Genomic DNA, 22,484 nt, shown 5'->3' on the forward strand with positions numbered 1-22,484 from the left:
CCATTTCAATTTTTTTTGTCCCTGACGAGTGTGTGGCATTCCTTCCAGGATCATGGGGACAACAGAGGAGGAAGAATGTGACGAGAGGGCAGTGTCGGAGCTGCGCTCAGAACTCTGGGAGAAAGAGAGAGAGCTAACAGACATCCGACTGGAGGCTTTAAATTCTGCTCATCAGCTGGAGCAACTCAGAGACGCCATGGACAGCATGGAGGTTCGCTTGACCTGGAAAGAAGTTCCGGACAACTTTTTTTCCCTGCTTTTATTTCAATCTTGTTTGTATTCCAGTCGACTGTGGAGAGTCTGAAAGTAGAGAATGATCATCTGAAAATTGGAAGTCAGGTCCATTCTTTGGGCTGTGGTCCCACCTCATCCACCTCACAGCCTTCGGGGTTGGCCTCTTTCTTGGGAACTTCGCTGCGGCAGCCCATGTCCCTCACCAAGTCCTTCAGCCTCAGTTTGAATGATTGTAAAGGTCCAGGCAAGTGACAACCAAACATAAGTGACCTATTTGGAGCGGCCTTTACTCGATTAAATGTTTCCTGTTTGTCATTTTCTAATGAAATTTGGGATTTTGATGAAGTCAGGCATTGTTGTCTTTGTAAAAGCATGCTTTGATACATCTCTTATAGGATTGGTCAAGTGCACCTGTCGCTGTGGCCAAAAAGTTACATTCATAAGTGTTGTGTTTGTTTTCTTCCTCTGTCTTTAGACATGTCTCCAGGCACCATGTTGGGTAAACCTTCTCTGCTGGAGGAGGTGCGTGCACAGGTTCTGGTTCGCTTCACGGATCCAGCTGAGGTAAATCCTTGGCTTCATTTCCACCTCTTGCAGGCACAAAAATAGTTGCAAATTTGCACCACCTGTCTTTCCGTAGGAGCATAAACAGCAGCAGGAACATTACCTGGGATCAGTGATGATTGGCGAGAGGACCGAATGGGCCTATCTCGACTCCATGATAGCCAAGACATTCAGAGTAAGTCCATGCAGGTTGTGGGATTCGATGAATGTTCACCGTGCTCATTTTGGGTCTTTCTTGCTTAGGAGTACCTAACTCAAGTGGACCCCACAGCCAGCTTGGGTCTGAACTGTGATTCGCTACACATGTATGAGCTGACCCAGGGAGCGCTGAGGGTGATAGGAGGAGACAAACCTCACACGTCGCCTTATCGATGTCTCAGCGGCAGTCCGCCCCGCATCTTTGTTACCTTGAAAGGTTAGCTCAAATGTAGACCATTATTATTGTCGCCAAAGTGGAAAAGATTTAAGTGGGTACCAAATTCATCTAGTGGGCGAGCCTCAGGCCAAGGAAGAACCAAAGTGCATCTCAACAACAAATTATTTCACTGTCAATTTTGAAAAAAAAAATCATATGGATTCATTAATACTTTGGAAAATACTTTTCAGAAGGCAAGTTCCATTTTTGTTCGTTAATCCTCTCAAACATAATGGCCAATTTGAACATGTAATTCTGTGATTCTTCACTTACCACTAGAGGGAGACAACACAATTCCTATTGTAATATTTTGACATGAACAGTATAGCTTCACTTTCCATTGCAATTGTTTCATTTTACTAATTCCCTTATGGGTATCAGTAAATGCTTACCCCATTTTATATTTATCCTTCAGGTCTTGAAGAACAAAGCGTAGACTCCCTGGTATTCGAGACTCTGATTCCCAAGCCTCTGATGCTGCACTACATCAGCCTGCTGCTAAAGCACCGGCGTCTGGTGTTCTCTGGGCCCAGCGGCACGGGGAAGACTTACTTGGCCCAGCGTCTGGCCCACTACCTCTTGCAGCGCAGCCGCAGCGACTTGCCTGAAGCGGACGGCGAGTCCTCCCTCGTGGGCCGCGGCACCGCCGTCTCCTTCAACATGCACCGGCAGACGCAAAAGGTAGCTCATCGTTGAATGTGGACAAAGTGCACACGCGAGAAAGAGGACTTCATCTCACCGTTCTTTGCTCCCATAGGAGCTGCAATTGTATCTGTCTAATCTAGCCAATCAGATAGACCGACAGAGCGGCAGCGAGCTCCCGCTGGTCGTGATCATCGACGACATCAGTGACGGCGCCGCCATCACCGAGCTCATCAACGGCGCGCTCACCTGCAAATATCATAAATGGTGAGTCACATCATTTGGCCAAAGAAATAAGATTGGTGAGTTCAACAGGTTTTGTGTGGCTTTTTCAGTCCTTATATCATCGGAACTACAAATCAACCCGTGAAGATGTCATCTAACCATGGATTGCACCTCAGCTTCAGGTGAGCATCGAGTCAGGAAGAATGTGCATGACTGAAGCCCTCAAATGTGTTAAATGTGGTGGTAAATTCAAAAGGACAGATACTTCTTGACCGTACTTGAGTCGATTTTCATGTTTCTGAACTTTACTTGAGTCGCAAACTTTGCTTTCTTGATCAAAATACTTTTGTCTAGCTCGGAGGATGAAACAGAAAAAGTAGTAAATAGAGCTGGCCGCAGTTGATGTGGTACGAGGACTGAACGATTTTCAAAAATAATCTAAATGCCTTTTTTTCCTCAACAACTGTCATGGCTCAGCTGTTTTTTGGGTTTGGTCATGTGACATTTGCAAGCTGAGCCCCGAGGCATTTTGCCACTGCATTTTCAGTCGACAGCAAATAACAAAATGGTCGCCACCTGAGATGGATAAAAACAGGTTGATTAATATTCCACAAGTGCAATATTCATCAGAATACCATCTTTAGACAATGGGGCCGCAGACATTTTTTTGACTCGACCTTCCCTTTAAACCTGAGAACAGAATGTGAGTACATCTTCACACCTCTGATGTCTGCCGCACAGGATGGTTCCTTTCTCTAATAATGTGGAGCCAGCCAATGGCTTTCTCCTGAGGTACCTCCACCGTAAAGTTATGGAAGCTTACCAGAAGAAGGAGCATGCCGCGTCGCAGCACGATGACCTCCTGTGCGTTCTGGACTGGGTTCCGCAGCTCTGGTACCATCTCCACACATTCTTGGAGAAACACAGCACTTCAGATTTCCTCATAGGTAAGAAATGGGCGTAAGTCAGACGAGCGGGGACTCGTCTGAATTGCACAGAGGACTGTTTGCAGCCAACTGTGCAATTTTTAGCAACCTGCTGCATATACAGTACTCAACTCGACTCAAGTTTCGTTATATAGTGTTTTCACAACAGCAGCATCTAACAAAGCACTTTACAGAACACATGACATAAAACAGTAACAATAATACAAGCATAACAAACTATCTATCCATCCATTCCTACATAGGCTTTGTATAATACATATTGTGTTTTGGGGAGAGGGCAAGAGCAACTAAGAACACAAAAAATAATGTAACTGTTCCGATCCCTCCGTGTATTAACAGTAAACAAGTCACGTTTTTTTCCACACTAAGAAAACTATGCATCAATAATACTGTCTAAAAATGTACATTGCAAAATGAACCTGCAGCCATTGCTCTACGTCGGCATAAAAAGCAGGGTCACAGCAGATGACATGAAATAACTTCAACAAAAACAAGACTGTGCTCAAATATTTCGTGTTTCATTCTTTCAAGTCAAGTCAAGTCAAAATTTCTAATTTTATCTCAGACTAAATACGTAAAACGCCATCAAGTGGTCAACAGTACAACTGCTAGAAACAAGCTCCAACAATCATATCCCAGCTGTTTTCGGGCACTCGGCGGGGTACACCCTGAACTGGTTGCCAGCCACTCACAGGGTACACATAGACGAACAACCATTCGCGATTACAATCACACCTAGGGAGAATTTAGAGTGTTCCATTCACCTGCCATGCATGTTTTTTGGAATGTGGGAGGAAACGGGAGTACCCGGAGAAAACCCACGCAGGCATGGGGAGAACATGCAATCTCCGCACATGGAGACCGGAGCCGGAATCGAACCCTACACCTCTGCACTGTGAGGCAGACGTGCTAACCAGTCTTCCACCGAGCCGCCCTAGAAACAAGAGTTCGAGCAAAATTGTTATGAACTGTATCAAAATAATAAGAATAAGAAGACCTTTATTCGTCTCATAATGGAGAAATTCCCAATTTACAGCAGCAAAGTTATGAAAGGAAGAAAGAAGAAGAACAAAAAGTAAAGGAGCTGCTGTAAAGGCAGCCACTCTCGCGACGCCATCTTGAAGTGATAATAACGTAATAACAAAAATCATAATCGGTGAAATGGAACCTGCGATGGAAGGCTTTTTACTGTATTGTGAAACAGGAATGATTTCATGAGCAATTGTGTCACTCCCACATCAGGCCCTTGCTTCTTCCTGTCATGCCCCGTGTCAGTGGCAGAGTTCAGAAAGTGGTTCATTGACCTGTGGAACCACTCCATCATACCGTACCTTCAGGAAGGAGCCAAGGACGGCATCAAGGTGGACACACGTGCACGTGCTACAGCAAGAAAAAGTGCAATCATGACAACATGCTCATGAGTTTTGTTGTCCAGGTGCACGGCCACAAGGCAGTGTGGGAGGATCCCGTGGAGTGGGTGAGAGGGACCCTCCCTTGGCCCAGCGCACAGCAGGACCAGTCCAAACTCTATCACTTACCTCCTCCAAGCACAGGGCCGCACAGCGAGGAGAAGAAGCCCCCCAAAGACACTCCTCCGCCCAGCTCCTTGGAGTCTGATCCGCTGGTGAGTTTTCTCTTTCAGACATACACAATTTTTCAAGAGCTAAGCAAAGTCACATGACACCAACGACTATGTTTTTGCCTTCCCTGTCCAAAGATGATTATGCTGCTGAAGCTGCAGGAGTCTGCAAACAGCATTGAGTCGCCAGAGCGGGATGGCGGCCCACATCCGCTCTGAGAAGAAACTTGAAAGACAATAGCCTGCCTCTGCAAAAAGAAACATTGCCGTTGTGATCTTCCGAAGCTGGATCGATTTATTCTGAGGCGACAAGCATGAAAACCAGTCCCGACGTGCATTTTCCCCCTTCTGAAGCTATGGATGGGGGGGGATGCTCACATACTTTGTTCAATGCCAAAATTGCACTTTATTTCCATTGTGTGAAAACTGGCCAAAGGAGGAGACATCGTGTCCAAAGGAGAATGCTCCAGTTAAGCAGTAATACCACTAGGTGGCAGCATGAGCAGGCTCCCACCTTGCTGGTTGTTGCTCACACACCACAGTCAAACAAGTGAAACGTGCAGTGCCTCGTTGTAGTGGTTTCATCCTGCTGAACCTCGATTGTGAAGGCACAGAAGTGTGGAAACAAAAGTGCTTGTTTATTTAACCTGATAAAACAGACAATTCCTGTTGCCGTTTGAAAACCTTTTTTTTGTGTGTGTGATAGATGAGGACTTCATCTTTTGTAGGGTTTTATACTGACTCATCTTCAGTAATAATCAGCCATGTGCAGCAAATATTGTCTCATTTCATACACCTGGAGTCCAAAAACAAACGAGTGCTTCCACCCTTGCTGCTTTGTTCATCTAAGAACATCGGAATCTTCACACAAAGTGTTTTCCTTCCTCTCGCTATTTGCTTTTTTTCACTACAATGACATTCCTTTTTCACAGATTTACAACTGAAAAAGTCTCCTTTTTTGGTTCCCACCTCCCCACCCCCAGAAATATTTTCCAACATATTCTGTCTCCGGTTTCTTTACTTTGCAAACAAGGTGCTGAGGTTTAAGTAGAGATGTGATGCCTCCATCTGCCTGTGCCTGAGAGCCCCATCTGGCCTGAAGCTGCCTTCGAGCTTCTTGGATCTACCACCCGAGGCCTCAATTTAAAGCAAGTTATCATCGGAAGCAGCTCATCACTTCCGCTCAGGTATGGTGATGATGGTTTGGACCTTCGGTTGGTTAGTCAGGTGGAAGAACTGTTTGCAAGACTGATGCATGTGGGCTGCGAAGATGTCTGTGATTTCCTGAGTGTGGGAAAGTGTGGACATACAAGAAATGTTTGGAGATGAAGTAATGATCACCATTTTCCCATGTTTCCAAAAGCTTTTACTTTGATTGGACCTATCATGTTTTGTAAAAAAAATACTGATAATAATAATCTTCTTTTCACCTTGTTTTTAAAAGCTTTTTTCTTATGCAAATATTTGTAAATATTGATTTCTCTTTTGTACATGACATCTCTGTTGTAAACACTGTAAATAGCCGGTGCATCTGCGACAACAATCCTGAAAAAGTGGAAATTTAAAGAAAAATGCAGAAAATGGGCCTCGGTTTCGGTTTATTGTCTTCCTCCAGTGAGAGGAAGGAGCTCTTGATTTTAAGATGGGCTGAAGTGCTTTTTTGCGTCATGTCTCTGTAACCAGGCTGCATCACATGTCTAACATGGAGCTCTGGACACAATAAAGTCATTTCATTTTATGTATAATTTCATAGCTGTGTTGGTTGTCATGTTGATGTCATGTTGTCATGGGGGGGGGGGGCAGAAATGAAATTGAATTTGTTTGTCCATGAATGATTAGCTTGAATAGCTCCTTATACGAAAGACCCTTTGCCTCTTGGGCTTTGTTTCCCAGCGTGCCTGTTTTGTTTTATGTTAAGGATTTGATTGTTGAGATAATATATAATGATTACTACGTTTATCAGCAGTTTCAAATTGGAAGCATAATCATGAAGAATAAAGCTGTCTTCCTTTACTTGTTCCCCCTCTTTTCTTTCGGCGGGTATCTCATGGCTTTGACCTTTTCCTCTCCATGTTAAAAATAAGTGTGACTTACTGTAACTTTTAAGACCCCGACCCTGATTCTCCTCTTCACAGGGCGACTCGACAAAACGGGAGTGGCCCTGGACAAGCGCCAATGATTGACATGACAAGCCACGACACAATAGAAAACCATTTTATTGAGCATTTTCTAAATGTATTGCGGACGCGTTGCCGCACATGCCATCCACTGCCCCTGGTCATTGTATTTGTGACCCAATGTATATACAATTGTAAATTACTTTTACTTGGAGCTATGTGCATACATGTTTGTATGTACAGTATGTTTGTACGTTGAGCTGAAAATGAAAGCGCTAACGTGTTAACCGACTAGCCCACGACATGGATGTGACAACTTGTCGGTGGTGGAGGCGATGTACACCGCACAGACAAACCAGCGAGGCAATGGGTGGAGTAAACTTGTCCCCAAGCTCAGGCCGCCTTATAAATGACCCCCCGAGGTACCAGACGCCTTCATCCAGAGAACTGTCTCCACGATGCCAGGCAAGCCCGCGCCCATTAAGAACTCCCCCACCAAGAAGGCGGCCGAGAAGGCACCGGAGCCCGATCCGCCAGCCGCAGAAGCCGAGCTCGTTTCGGAGGAGACACCTGCCGAGGCCGTCCCCGTGGTCGAGGGAGAAGCATCACCCGCCTCGACGGAACAAAGCGCTCCAGGTAACGAGGAATGTAATCAAATCTCGTAGGGAAAAAGAATCATTCTAGAAAAACGGTCCTGTTCATTGTGAGTCATGTTATTGTAATACAGTATACGGCAGGTGGAACGTGAAGCGTTTTAATGATGTGCCACCGGTGTTCGAATTACTTAATTACTTATTATTTGTGGCCACGACATAGTTATCATGTGCCCATGAAATATTCATTTCTACGTTTGATGTTATTCCATCGAACAACTTGAATTTGCTCGAAAGTGCAATAAGTCCTCTACTCGAGCCTCTAATAATTTTTATCATTGACAACAACGTGGATTGATGGGCAAAGCAAATACTCTTCGACAAATGGCCAAAGGCACAACTAAGATGCTACTTGTTGACGTTCATACACTAGAATAATAACTTTGTGTTCAACAGGAATTGATTTCAGTTTTTAAAAATTGTAAATTCAGATGTGATCATCATGATCTCGGTATTTACACATTTTGTGTCATTTTGCGTTTCATGGTATGCCGTGAGATTTTTGTAATGTAGCGGTAATGTAAAATATGTGCCTGGCTCAGCAAAGCCTGGAAAACATTGCACCTCGTACCAACTGTCAAGTAATGATTTCAACATTGTTTGTATTTTGCGTCTGCATTCTACCTACTCTGTGGCCACAAATTAGTTGTTTAGGGTTGAAAATGTGTCATTTGTGTGAACACATATTCTATACACAATTATAATTTTTTTTCACTATGTCATACCAGGCTTTGTTACTATTTGATACCCTTCGTCACAAACAACAGAGAGTGTCATCCAATTTGATGTCATTAAAATTTCTGCACATGAATGAATAATAGCTAGATATCTTTATATACACAAGTAGAACGGAAAGTATTACTGTATGAATATTTTTACCAAAAAAGAGGAATTTTTCTCTGTCTCGTCTACCGCGGTTCAAACCTGTACTGTTTTTTTTTTTTTTATCACTAGCTGCTGAAGCCGCTCCTGAAGGCGACGTCACAGTCCCTGCTACAGATGCACCTCCAAATGGTAAACAAAGCAAAGCAATTCAACCTGACACTGCAGATATTCTTTATTTCAGCAGCTCATGTACATAATGCTAACCTGCTGTTTTTTCAGCAGGAGCTGCACCGCCAGTTGAGGAGCCACACAAGGCCCCAACACCCCCACCTCCTTCAGGTAAAGTGTGTAAAAGTGTATTCTTTTATTATGATCAAATCAGGTGAGTGATTCAGTGATTCAAAGAACAATGGCAATGATTCCCAACCAAACATTATTTGGCCGTGGAACATTATCCAATTATGGTATCTAATTTCACTTAAGTGGTCAAAAATGTCCATCAACTAATTTTGTTTATCTAGCTATGCCAGCCGCGTGTAGTGACATGAATAACAATTACCGGTAAATGCTTTTCCACGAGATGACAGAAGGTACAATGAACCAGTCTATCCACATATTGCCATTCATACAACAGAATAATATCGAAACAGGCCCAGATTTAAAATTTGCGATGGAATTGAGACGAGATCATCATTATTTCCGGCAATACTGCACTTTTTATTTTTATTTAGATATTTGTTTACGTTTTTTTTCCCGAATGTAAAATATGTGCCTTGGCTCAATAAACGTTGGGAAACACTACTCTGTTGGGATCAAATGTGTTTTTTTATGCAGAACTCGAGCAACCCTGAAGAGGTTGAAACTCAGCATCCATTACTGCTAAATAATTATTCTACTAATAAACAGAATTCTTTCTACTCATGTAACTGTTTATTAGCAGTTCCAACCAGCGCTCCATTGGAAATATCTGTGGAGGACGTGAACGAGATGAGCCTCACCGTCAAATGGAAGACGCCAGACACTATCGGAGAATCTGGCCTGGATGGATACACTGTTGAGTACTGCAAAGATGGAAGTAAGCTCGCCTTCTCATTTGCTCCAGGAAGTGTGTGTGTGTGTGTGTGTGTGTGTGTGTGTGTGTGTGTGTGTGTGTGTGTGTGTGTGTGTGTGTGTGTGTGTGTGCGTGTGCGTGCATGCGTGCGTGTGTGTGTAGCACATGTGAGGCCACACCTGTCCTCCAGTTGTCAGAGGTCAGATTGACTCATAGCTGCGTCGGGGTCTATAGGCGGTAGTTGTCATACCTCCTGATGCCTCTTTTAGGAATGCTCCATTGCTCAGATGACGTTTTGTCATGGCTGCCAAAATGTCATCCTTACTGTATGTTGTTTGTAAACGGATGTCGCCAAGCTATAACTCACTAAAGGAGACATTCTGAATGATTTAAAAGGGTTCCCATTTGTCGTTGTAACTTGCCTGTAACACATATTTGGTAAAATATCCAATAATTTTGCAGGCCGGTGGATCTGCAAGGGGGACATCTGCGCCACTGCGGGAGTGGTCACAGCCGACTTTAATTAGGGATCCTTTCATTCTCTTTCAACGTGGCACACTCAATTTATGATACATTATTCTACCCTCCCAGAGCTTGCTTTGTTTAATGATGCCCGAGTTGGAGTTTGTTGTAAAACTAAACACACACCATAAAAAAATTACACAATTGCATACAACACACACTTAGTTTTTGGGACATGGGCAACTTATTTCTCGCACTTAATGGAAACCCCTGTTCACCAGCTAGTGGAAATTTGCATTAGACATCACAAGGGGATTTAACCTCAAATAATGCATATTCATACCCAAACGCTTTAGTAAAACATACAAGCGGGTAATATAAAAATATAGTCTTCTAAATCTGTGAAAAACAAGTTTAATGACGACAGTTTGGTGCTTCTTCTACTATTTTTAATCTTCACAAACTGCCTCTGAGAGACCAACATGTGCACAGCAAGTGTTTACTATTATTAAGATTATTTTAATGTTTTATTTAAATTGTTGCATACTTGTTGTTCTTGTTCTTTTAGGTTTTATGTAAAATATTTTTATATATAAAATATTGTATTTATATGTTAAAAATATTGTCTTTATAAGTTAACGTCAATATTCCATCATTTGTCCCCTTCAAAAGATGTGATGCAAATTGATGTTGGTTTTTGTCAGTGTCTACTGATTGTCTAACACAACCCGATTTTTGTGTCCCGGCAGCTACGGACTGGGTGGTAGCAAACAAGGAGTTGACCCCGGCTACCCGCTACTGCATCAAGGATCTGACAACAGGTGACCTGCTGCTGGTGCGCGTGGTGGCCATAAACGCCGGTGGCCGCAGTCAGCCAGCCACGCTCACCTATGCGGTGCCAATTCGAGAGGTGATCGGTGAGTAACTGCCATGAATGCAAAGTGCTCCTCTTCAAAAGAACTCCGAATGCCATGAATGAGTGTGGATAGACTGTTAGAAAGCAGTATGCAGAAACAGTTATTATTATTAGAAATTGCTTGCAGTTACCTTTTGAAAATGCTGTACTCGCGCTGACCGGGGGAAGGTCGGTGGCCGTATATATTATATATGTGTAGCACTTCTTCCTTCAAGTGAATACCTAGAATAGACTTCTTTTCTTGATGACCACATAACCATGTCCCTCTTACCAATTCTGAAGGACAGCTTATTCTTGGCTGAGCACATTTCCTGATCAAGGTTCAAATATCTGCAAACAAACAAGAACATTTAGTGGAGAAATGCGGTCATGTAACTAGAACTGCGTCGGTGCGAAACACAAGCCTAATTGATGGATTGTGGTTGGCTTGTGAGAGTTAAATTCAGCTGTGTGCCATCGCTGCTGTTCCTCACCACACACACATACACACACACACACACACACACACACACACACACACTCTTATTTTGGATTGGAAGATAGGCTCCCATCACAGATGCACATTTATCCAAAAACCAAAGCATACATTGGATCATTTGTGGGAACACTGGCTGGATGTTTCATGAGTGCTGGAAGGAAGCCAATTTTCAGAGATTAGCTTTAGGGCCAAAAGTGGAGGTGGACCTGATGGATCTGAAATCTTAGCTGTCAAATCTTAGGGAAAGGACGATGAGACAAATTGGTTCAGGAATGGTGTGAGATGCATCTGAAATGCTAGAAGGAGATTGACGGGCAGGATGTTGATAGCTTAAAATGATAATACATTCTAAATCCATGACCTGGTTACAACCTGCTGATTTGCTTCTCAGATCTTCTCAGCTCTACAGATAGTTTCTGGGATGCTATTGTTGAAATTCAGCCCAAACCAAACCATCCAAACATCTGGGGGGGGGGGGGGGACGGGGGTTCTATTAACAGCATTTTAAATGGCTTTGCTTTTCCAGCTGTCATGACTTAGCGCTGCAATGCTCGAATCAGCTGAACGTGATGACATCTTTCTTTTTTGGGATCAAATGTCAGCCTCATATATGACTTTACTCTCTCTAAAACTATTTTAAGGGCTATCATGCTTTTTCTTGTCTCTGCCTGGATACTGTATGGTGCCTCATTCTATGAATTCATTATCACGTGGTATTAACTGCTTTGCTAACACGGAATGATGTAGTTTTAAATGCTTTCAAGAACAACAATACAACATTTATATAGACTGTAGACATGCACAGTGCCACACCAGTGCTAGGGGGCCAAGAGCCCTGTCAGAAATCTGTTTGCCCCCTCCAGCAATTTATTTATTTATTTAGGTTGACAAGTAAGTACCGTATTGGCCCGAATATAAGACGGCCCTGATTATAAGACGACCCCCTCTTTTTCAAGACTCAAGTTTGAAAAAAGACTTTTTGAACACCAAATTAATTTTTATACAGAAAATAATTACAGTACATCTGAAACAAACGATTATAACAATATATTTGAGAGAAAATGTTATTTTGCCTCATTCAAATCTTAATATCTGAACATTTAAACATGTAAAATAAAGTGCAATCACATTCATAAGTGAATGGCTTCTGGTTTTTGAAATGTAAATTATATCATAACTTATCCTCAGGTGCCGGTTAACCTGGCTGATCTTCGACACACTTTTCTCCAGATTGTCGCTATGTTTCTCCATTTTCTGTTCTCTCTTCGATTATTTTCTTCTCTTTTCTTTCTTACTGCTATTTTTTATTTTTCTTCTTCGTGCTCCCGCTATTTTTATTTTTATTCTTCGTGACAGGGGTTCACTTTGGCCTGGTAAGTCAAGTTCAGCATTCGCTTCAATCATATCAGGCGCCATCTAGCGTCGTGAATGGGTATAATGTCTAGACCCCGAATATAAAACAACCCCCACTTTTTCAGTCTTTCAATGCAAAAAACACCGTCTTACATTCGGGCCAATACGGTAGTCATTGTGTTCTAATACAATTCCTGTTTTCATGTATGTGCTGTACCCGGTGTGTGTTGGTGAGGGCAAAGAGGGGCAGGGTGATTTTTTCAGTTTCTTGCGCATTAAGGGCTCGTTCGGAAAGAAACTCAGAATGACTGCTGCCTTCATACATTTGTAGCTTTCATTAGTTTTAGAAATTAATCATATTCTTTTGGGTCACATGGTTAATTGTTACTTTCTGACTCTCATGCTCGAATGGATTTGGGTGAAAGAGTTTTTGTGTACTAATGTTGTCACCATAATAGATATTCAAGTGTGCCATACTATAAATTGTATGTAAATGACACTGTACATTTATAGTTAGTATAGTTTATGGTTTGTTAAATTTTAACAACTGTAGTTAACTTGCATCATGAGTCTTGGAGCTTGGTCCAGCGATGTAAATAGATCGTGTCCAAGTGTTATTTTGAGTCTGCAAGAACCCTCAGCACCCTGCTGTGAAAACACACCTGGCAAATTTAGTTGCGCTGCCCACTCGCTGTCATGTGATTGACCCTCACGCTGGCTGTCACTCATGCAACAAGCAAAGTGCAGCAGATCAGATGGGAACAGGAATGGAACATTAAAACCGATGTTGGTGGAAATGCAAGATGAACTTGTGTGACTTGTGTGTTGCAGACCGTCCAAAGATCAAAATTCCTCGCAATCTACGCACATGCTTTGCCAAGCAAGTTGGAGAGCAAATCAACCTGGTCATCCCGTTCCTTGTGAGCCCAAATTTCAAACGGCATATTCTGTAAATTCCTCCTAAAAATTGCACTTTATATGTTCTCATTGCTTCGCTCTCTTATAATTCCACAGGGCAAGCCCAAACCTTTGGTGTCCTGGCTGAAAGACGGTCAGCCTTTGGATCCAAAGAGGGTCAACATCAGGAATAGTGACAAGGACAGCATCCTATTTATCCGCAACGCTCAGAGGGAAGACTCGGGTGTTTATGAGATGACTGTTAAGGTGGACTCCTTTGAAGACAAAGCCACCATCACCCTTCAGATTGTTGGTGAGTTTTACATAGAGCAATCGCTGGTAAAAATAAGCACTGGTGAATGACCACTTTCAATGGGACATACTCCACACACACGTACACACACAAGAACATGCGTACATTGCACTGGCGCAAACATCAGTGACCACTGGTGCTGATTTTATGGAACACGTGAGCGCACTGAAAAGGTGAGGTTGCAATTTTCAATGGTCATTATGCTGCTCCTTCCCTGTGTGCACACCTTAGTCACCTCGGGAGCAGTATAATACAGACATACTGATGTACATCGAGGCAGTAGAGACATTAAAAATCTTGAGCAATAATTTTAGTTGTTCTTCACAGAGGATAGAGAATATATACCTGTGTGGACTGTGTTTTCTGTCTGCATGTTTTGCCCCCACCGTATGTGTTACTTAAAAGGGGAGAACCGCAGCACTGATCATATTCACTAGCCTGCCGATGCCATTCTCCATCATTTTTTAGCATTGAGCTAGCAAAGTTAAATGCACAACGTGTAATTCTCTTTCTTCTGTGTTTAGTTTTACCGTAAATTCCAACGCGGTGGCAATAAACCACCTGAGGCATACTTTTCGAAAAACTGCTCATTAATTCTACGACCAAACTGGTGCTTGATAGGTAGAATTTGGATTCTTGCAGTCACATAAAATTTATGAGAGGCTATCAACTTACCTGATGACCTCACGGGAACAGTCACATTGGCGCCGGTGGTTGTACTCATCCATATGTAACCGGTGGTGTCTTGACAGAGCTGCCCGGTCCACCCACCAGTACGAAACTGTTGGACTGTTGGGGCTTCAATGCCGCGCTGGAATGGACTCCACCCAAGGATAATGGCAACACAGAGATCACTGGGTACATTGTCCAGAAGGCTGACACAAAGACTGGGGTATGAGCTCCAGAGCTAAACCACATGAAGTGGGTGTTGTTCTAACAATTTGATCGTTTGTGTGACCGGGTTTACCATCCTTTCTCACAGGAATGGTTCACCGTGTTGGAACACTACCACAGGCTAACCGCCACCATTTCAGACCTCATCATGGGAAACTCATACGCCTTCAGAGTGTTTTCTGTCAACAAAGTAGGCATCAGTGAGAAGAGCGCTGTCACCAAAGATGTGGCCACCATCCAGAAGACAGGTGCCCACCCACCAATTCGGCTCCAGCATGAGTGCTTGCCCCAGTGCTGTTATTTTAATGAGCAGCTGGAAGTGTGCGAATGTAGTTACTTCAAAGACTCTATGGGCAGAGAAGCCCTTTACACTTATTTAAATATAAGATGACTGCAGCTACGGTAGGAGTAAATTTAGAGACTCGAGATAGTGTTACGAAAGCAAGCAGAGCAAAGTGTGTGTGACTTATATTAGCAGTGGTCAGGACGAACAAAGTACATATACTTCATTACTGTACTGAAACAGATTTTCAGGTACCCGTACTTTACCTCAGTATAAGTAATTCTGACAAATCTTTACTTTTACTCCCTGTATTTGAACGGAATATTTGTACTTTCTACTCCTTGAGTTTTCCAAATAGGCTCACAATATTACTTTTTTCAACCTCAGCTCATGAGGACATGATGTGAAGGATGTAGAAAGATGTAAAGTGGAGCCCAAGTTGAAAGATGCTGCTGCAGATATTGCCCATGTTTGTGGGAAATGCTAATGCTGGAATTTTGTCATCTACAACAAGATTTGAAATGTGTTGTGTCTAAAAACCATAAGCCTCTTACAATAACAACTTCCCCTTCTAATCTTAAAACCATATAGATTATAGATCTGGTAAGGTGTATTCTTATTTTCAATTGTTACCCTAAGCCAATTTATCCATCCATCCATCCATTTTCCGAACCGCTTGATCCTCACTAGGGTCGCGGGGGGTGCTGGAGCCTATCCCAGATATCTCCGGGCAGTAGGCGGGGGACACCCTGAATCAGTTGCCAGCCAATCGCAGGGCACACAGAGACGAACAACCATCCACGCCCACACTCACACCTAGGGACAATTTAGAGCGTCCAATCAGCCTGACATGCATGTTTTTGGAATGTGGGAGGAAACCGGAGCACCCGGAGAAAACCCACGCAGGCCCGGGGAGAACATGCAAACTCCACACAGGGAGGCCGGAGCTGGAATCGAACCCGGTACCTCTGCACTGTGAAGCCGACGTGCTAACCACTCGACTACCGGGCCGCCTGCCAATTTATCATGTTTCTTTTTTTTTTTTTTTGTCAGTTCACAACGTTAGCAAAGCTACGGGACCACGTTTAATAGCAAAACATAGCATTATGGCATTTGATAGCTTGAGACAACGTTACCTAGTTTTTGGTCTTAAAAAATGTTTTTTTTTCTTGTGCTAACTTAGCAAACCAGGTATTATACAGTATGTAATTGACAATAAAAATTCATTTGACTCTTTACGCTTATACTTTAAGTAGCAAAGCCTGTAATTTTTTTCTTCTTGAGTACAGTGCTTTTTTTCAATTCTGTATAACGGTATTAGTTGAGTGGATATAAAAAGTCTACACACCCCTGTTCAAATGTGCTTGCACAATTATGCATACTAAGCTCTTACATTCTTCGACACAACCACAATTTGGCAAAGATGAATTAACGATTGAATAGACGCCCCTGAAAACCTGGACTCACCCCCACTCACCCATTTTAAATAGCACAGCCACCTTATGCAGCCTATATGCTGTTGCATATAGGCTTATATCTTATATTTTATATTTATATTGCATTCTCTACTATGTACAGTTCATTTTTAAATGTTATTTTGTGCATGCAAATACTTTGTTTTTCTACTTTCTTCCTTTCAAAATGTTGCTGCTGTAAATTGCGAATTTCTCCATTGTGCGACAAATAAAGATTTTTTTATCTTATCTTAACTGGTAGTGTTTTCTGTGATACTAATTGTTATCTTGTCTTTTTGTTCTCAGGCATCATCTACAAGCCTCCTGAATACCAGGAACATGACTTCAGCGAGGCGCCCAAATTCACCACGCCGCTCAGCAACAGGGCTGCTACTGTTGGATACACCACCAAGCTGCTGTGCTCTGTTCGTGGAAGTCCCAAGGTCAGACATGTCAGGGTACACATTGAGAATAACTCTCCTTATGAGCAACCTGTTGAACTACTTTTATGCTCTAGACACATTCAGTATCATAAACAATCGGATAATGCTGTGTGAGATGCATTGTGGTTGACCAGAGCTCTGCGATGCTCGTCACAGTATTTTTTTGAGAACTTAAAATGTTACTATCTTTCAAATTTGGTCCCATATGATGTTTACAGGGTCGTCTTAATTCAATTTGAAACCATTCATAAAAGTATTTTATGTAGCGCACCAGTCAAACATTTGGACTCGGGTTGCAAAATGTAATTAGCATTTCCAATGGGGAATTTTTTTTAGAATTAAATATGTTAAAACAAGATGTTTATATTTTATGGTCTCTTCTCCTAAATTACCCTCAGTTAATTTCCACATATTCCCATCAATAGTTTATAATTCCCATTATTTGTTAAAATTCCCCAGTTTAACTTCCCATTGAAACTTTGGACACATGTTTGATAGCATGACCAAGTGTGTCCTTTTGACTGGGGTTGTGTATCTAAACAAAATGACTTTTAATCAGTTTATTGTGCCACTTTGAATGAGATACTCAGCGTGGTACAGAGCGGGCTGTGCTGATATGATCCCCTAGCGTCTCAATGGGTCTGGTATTATTGATGGCTGGTGAAACTCTAAGACTGCAAGGGAAGCTCAGCTTCCCCTAAAATGTCAAAAAATAAGTGATCAAATATATGTGTATACATACAATTGTGTGTACATGTCATTGACTAAATATGCGCGACAACACGCTCAACCTTTGTTCCGAATCAGCTTCTTATTACGACGCGGCTCTCTTCTCATTCATTCCCACAGCTTCACTGTGCTTTTAAGTGCTCAGCGTCCACAGCGCGGACGCTGGGCGTCTAGAGAGTTCAGTCAGTGTAGGTTGTCCCAATGCATTGAAAGGAGACGAGTCATTGGACAAATGCTGGTTTTGTCCCGCCCATCGGACGCTCAGCGTCTCTGGGAGTCTACGGACAGTGGGCGTTTATCGGCAAGACCGGACGCTGAGCTTTTCTGCATGATGATTGGATGATCTGTCTGAGGCGGAATCTCTTTTTGATTGACAGTAAAGTGAGCCAATCACCGATCTTTTGGTGAATGCATCCGTGGGAGCATTTTTTTAATTGTCATTCCGTTCTGAGTCGAACTGGAGACTTCTTTTAATCATCTTAGCGACACTCTTTTTGTTGAAAACGACAAGCGACGAATTAATCTTTTATTTCTGGTGGGTTTTATTGTAGTTTCTGTAGTTGTAGGACATGAGTGAAGTCCCTGGATAAGACACCTTTTTGCTATGACAGGTTCACAAATAATTTTCTTGAAAATTAACGGAGAGTAGAATTCACGTATAAATAAACGGACACATTTTATGATGTCGGCCAAAAGTGAGCTTCCCCTCCTTGACAGACCAGCATCCACCACTGATCTTTACAGTTGCCTGCCTGACCCGGCCGGCTTAGGTGACAGGCCGTGGTGGAAATGCAGCTGATTATGTGTTCTAGCCGTCCTTGGCTTCTCACCAAGGACAACCACATTTGCAGAGTCATACCAGTGGTGCTTAGGCAAATCCAACTGGAATTTTAGAACACGGCATGCCTCGAGCGCTCTCGTAGTCCTGCATCACAGTGACTGCAGGAACAGGAAGGCGGACCTGCGGTGTAATAGTATCGGTGCTTCAAATACCTGGGTTGTGTCTGTTTCTATTTTTCATTCATGTGTGCGTCCGAGCATTCAAAGCTTGCCCCGTCACACACCTTCAAGTGGATTTCTATGTTTGGGACTGATTCAAGTGGCGAATCACGCCCTGGTCCTGGAATGAACATCACTGAATGCTGTATCTAAATGCATCTTGTGGGAGACGTCACAGTAGCAGCTGGCTCCTAATCTGCAACAACAGCACTTGCGTATAAGCAGCTATGAGCAACCGTATCCACCGATTGCCTGTCAAGGGATTTATTTTATTTCATTCCTTTTATAGGACAAACCAAAATGAAATGATGTGTTTATGGGCCTCATGTCCCTCCCAGCTGACTCACTTTACAACTGCCCTGGAGGTCTAAGTATGCAGGCATCTCTGATAATGAGCTGTCACTAATGGAGATGTAGTGTGCTGGAAGATGAGCAGGGAAGACGTGAATGATAAAAACAGATAAGAGAATAGTTAGTGCCGTTGGGAGAGGTTGCTATTTTTGTCACCCACTCCTTCATGTGGCACAGTTATCAATGAATTTACCTCTAACTCCAAACACATTTTAGTGCGATGGAAATTTGGTGGCACATTAACGAGATTGTCGACAAAATAAGAGCAGTCATTGACAGTTCAAGGTAAAACCCTCCTCACGGACAGTCGTGTCATCTCGTAGTCTTTTAGTGCCTAAACTCACTGTCGGCAGAAGTGTAAAAACCATGACTGGGATTGACAGCCATGTTTGAAAAGAGTGCTGTGCTTTGGCCAAACCAATGTTACATGCCACCAGTTGTGTCGGTAAAGCGTTACCAAGTAACGCGCTTCTCCAAGAGGTGTTGGTGTTCATCATGTCACAATGTTGCATCACTCATCTCCCACCAAATCTGAGTGACGAAAAGCATTCACGCATGACTGCAATCTTACTTTAAGCAACATATGAAAACAAACTTCTCCCTGTGTCCTATCCTTTTACTCATTGTGTCATAACATTGTACATTTTGTCAGTTCCTGAACGTCCCAAAAATAAAACGGACACTAAGTGTTGTCCAAAGAGGTTGAGACAAACAGTTTAACAAAGCGTGACCTTTGCTGTAATGTAATAAGCAGGACCCCTTTGGTTGAAGTCAGACCCTGAGGCTCAACTAGAAATGCACCCTGAAACCTGGAGTGGTGCATTCCGAATGTCAGGAAAAGTTTTAAGTTACTGTCCCTCGACTGCACACTCACGCTCAGAAAGGACCGATGGGGCTCGAATAGTGGAAGCCAAGCCAGATACTTGGCCTCCAAACTATAACTGTCACATCCTGAATTTGTGAGATGATAGAGGCTCATTCTTATTGTTTTCTCGCAGCCTAAGATCGAATGGCTGAAAAACCAGATGGTGATCGGTGACGACCCCAAGTTTCGTCAGCTCTCCAACCAGGGCATTTGCTCCTTGGAGATCCGCAAGCCGTGCTGCTTTGATGGCGGCGTGTACACGTGCAGAGCTAAGAATGATCAAGGAGAGGCCACCGTCTCCTGCAAACTAGAGGTCAAACGTATGTATGCGCGGGTGCCTGCAGAATTGCTCCATGTGTAAGTGGAACCTCGGTTTTCGGGATTAATCTATTCCAAAAATTTTAAAACCGAATGCTATGAAAAGTGAAGTCATATTTCCCATGGGAAATAATATAAATCCAAATTCATCTGGTTCAGATACTCCAACATATATTTTATACAGAATAACGAAAGCTTAACATAAAGAAAACTATGTGAAGTGAATATCAATGACCAATGAATAAACATTAACCAACTATTTTTACCAGCACTGAAGATTCTACAAGATGTATGAACCAAATACTGAATCGTATGAAAATTGGGGCATATTTGATACCAAGGCTCCACTGCATGGAATAAACATAACATTGTGGTGTCATATGCAAACAATACAAAAATGGAATCTGCTTTTTCTTGGCAGAGGTGATTCTTTTGGAGACTGACAAGGAAAAGAGCAAATAAAGCATTACATCAACCTTTATAGGTAAGAATAGGTAAGGTGAAAGACAAAATAAAGACTCCATTTTGCACCAAAGAGATAGCTCAATTGGATTTTTGGAGCGTCACCTTAAGAGACAGAGAGACCAAAAGAGGAAATTTCACGTTACAGTGCACCCATGAAATGTAGGCCTGGAGGAGTCATTTCTAACAATGGACGCAGTACCAGTTCAAGGATGAGTGGCAAAAACAGGAACTTTCTGCAAAACACACACACACTCCAAAGGTGATCTTCATTGCAAGCAGAGACGCGTGTGTCCAAACCGGTCAGCAGATAGGGTCACATTCCTTCCTGACCACCCCAGATGTCCGGTCTTGAACACATCCTCAGTGTGTTGGGATGCATTCGCACTTGTATTTCCGGCTGCCCACTTGTGATCAGATCACATTACCAAAGGAGTGTTATCATGCCAAGCGCGAACCGCGGCCCGTAGATGATATGATTAACTGTGTCCCTGCAGGTGCGGGCCAATGGAGCCGCGGCCATACTTGGGAGGGTTCTTCAAGGGGAAAACAAGGGATTTGTAAGGGAGCCCCTTTCCTTTGGGAGAAGAGGGGGTTGTTAATGGGAGTGGGGGGTGGTGCTAGATGATGTTGGCCATGCAGTCCACAGCTTCTAAAAATGAGTCACGCTAATCTGACATGCAGCCAAACTCATCACATTACCATGAGTCCACAGGCTGGGTGGGCCCCAGGGCAAAGAAGAACAGAAACTGACGGGTGATTTTTGAAAAGACTCATGCAGTTAAAATGCTACATTTGGATCAACAACAAGATTATAGCTCAGAGCTGTGGTCACAGAATGTATGTGATTTATTCTAAAACTTCACAAAAGAAATACGACTTCAGCTCCAGCTAGTGAGATCCACAAAACTGCTCAGATTCTTTTGTATGGCCACGGCATAAAGATTGGCACGGGGACTTGTTGCTAGGCAGAAATTTCCAAGCCTCGTAAAAAAATAAAATAAAAAATTGGCTCGTAAGAGCCATGACTACAGTTAGTCGTTTGGCAAACGCACTGCATCACCACAATCAGCATGGAAAGTACAGGGACGATTTAGTTAGACATTACTTTTGTACTACTCTGTATCACTGTTAAAACACATACTGTAAAGAAACAAGATGAAGGATGTAGTCAATGGATTCTATCCGGCCCGAACTGGCTTTTATTTATTTATGTATTCGTTTGTTTGTTTGTTTAACAACAGCACCATCTGCTGGATTGATAGGAGCACTACCTCACTTGCGACCTTGTGTGCATACATGCACAATTTCACCATTCATATAGACATGCTACAGTACTTCAAATAACCTAAGCTTGTCTTCTATACACCATTTCACATACATTTCACTGTTTGTGTGTGTTCAGGTTTCTGGGCAAGGGGAGAGGAAAAGATGGTGGTGCAGCATTTGTGTACATAATGAAGCAATGGTCCTCAACCCACTTCATTACATCCAGCCACTCCAACAATGCCGCTTTGCTAAATGCTGATTGATAATTCGGTTTGTCACGTGTCAGGCTGAATGTCGAATGATTCTTCTGAAATTTGTAGTTTGTTATACTGTAGTACCGTATACCACTCAATAAAATGGTTTGGATTTTGCAAAGAGCAAAGGATGTGAAATAAATATTTTATATTTGATGATGTCCGATGTGGATTTTTATATGTATTGAAAGTGTCCCACATTATTTTCAGCTACAGTTGATATCGAAGTGATCATTGATCATGTACAGCAAAAGGTCTCTGCCATTGAGTTAAAAGTGAAAGGCTCCCTTTCAGAGTGGCAAATTAACAACATAGGGTGATTTATGCCTGTTTTTGGAATGTGGGAGGAAACCGGAGTAGCTGGAGAAAACCCACGCAGGCCCGGGGAGAACATGCAAACTCCACACAGGAACCGAACCCACGATCTCTGCACTGTGATGTGGGTGTGCTAACCAGTTGTTCACCATGGCGATGGAGAAATCATGGCTCAAT

General features: G+C 42.8%; 2 protein-coding genes across 5 annotated transcripts in view; both read left to right on the top strand.

The window, feature by feature from the left end:
- The window catches only part of nav1a (neuron navigator 1a), a 77,500-nt gene extending 70,881 nt beyond the window's left edge, over nucleotides 1-6,619 (top strand). For all 4 annotated transcript variants that reach the window (XM_086116439.1, XM_086116423.1, XM_086116415.1 and 1 more), the window contains 12 exons: nucleotides 49-211; nucleotides 286-478; nucleotides 710-798; nucleotides 875-973; nucleotides 1,042-1,213; nucleotides 1,629-1,894; nucleotides 1,971-2,122; nucleotides 2,191-2,262; nucleotides 2,822-3,027; nucleotides 4,270-4,388; nucleotides 4,463-4,651; nucleotides 4,745-6,619. In XM_086116439.1, the coding sequence (XP_085972565.1) occupies nucleotides 49-211; nucleotides 286-478; nucleotides 710-798; nucleotides 875-973; nucleotides 1,042-1,213; nucleotides 1,629-1,894; nucleotides 1,971-2,122; nucleotides 2,191-2,262; nucleotides 2,822-3,027; nucleotides 4,270-4,388; nucleotides 4,463-4,651; nucleotides 4,745-4,825 (1,801 nt within the window). In that variant the 3' untranslated portion in view covers nucleotides 4,826-6,619. The remainder of the gene's footprint in view (nucleotides 1-48; nucleotides 212-285; nucleotides 479-709; nucleotides 799-874; nucleotides 974-1,041; nucleotides 1,214-1,628; nucleotides 1,895-1,970; nucleotides 2,123-2,190; nucleotides 2,263-2,821; nucleotides 3,028-4,269; nucleotides 4,389-4,462; nucleotides 4,652-4,744) is intronic.
- Nucleotides 6,620-7,159: 540 nt separating this feature from the next.
- mybpha (myosin binding protein Ha) lies at nucleotides 7,160-22,121 on the top strand. The gene is made up of 13 exons (XM_086130636.1): nucleotides 7,160-7,359; nucleotides 8,331-8,390; nucleotides 8,481-8,540; nucleotides 9,142-9,276; nucleotides 10,464-10,631; nucleotides 13,293-13,381; nucleotides 13,476-13,671; nucleotides 14,424-14,563; nucleotides 14,654-14,813; nucleotides 16,609-16,745; nucleotides 19,823-20,009; nucleotides 20,429-20,491; nucleotides 21,875-22,121. Exons 1-12 carry the CDS (start codon nucleotides 7,182-7,184, stop codon nucleotides 20,467-20,469), a joined length of 1,551 nt encoding a protein of 516 aa, XP_085986762.1. The 5' UTR covers nucleotides 7,160-7,181; the 3' UTR covers nucleotides 20,470-20,491; nucleotides 21,875-22,121.
- The last annotated feature ends 363 nt before the right edge of the window (nucleotides 22,122-22,484 follow it).

Source organism: Hippocampus guttulatus, chromosome 1 (assembly GCF_054856545.1).
Source record: "Hippocampus guttulatus isolate MCC_2025c chromosome 1, RoL_Hgut_1.0, whole genome shotgun sequence".
Lineage (NCBI taxonomy): Eukaryota > Metazoa > Chordata > Actinopteri > Syngnathiformes > Syngnathidae > Hippocampus > Hippocampus guttulatus.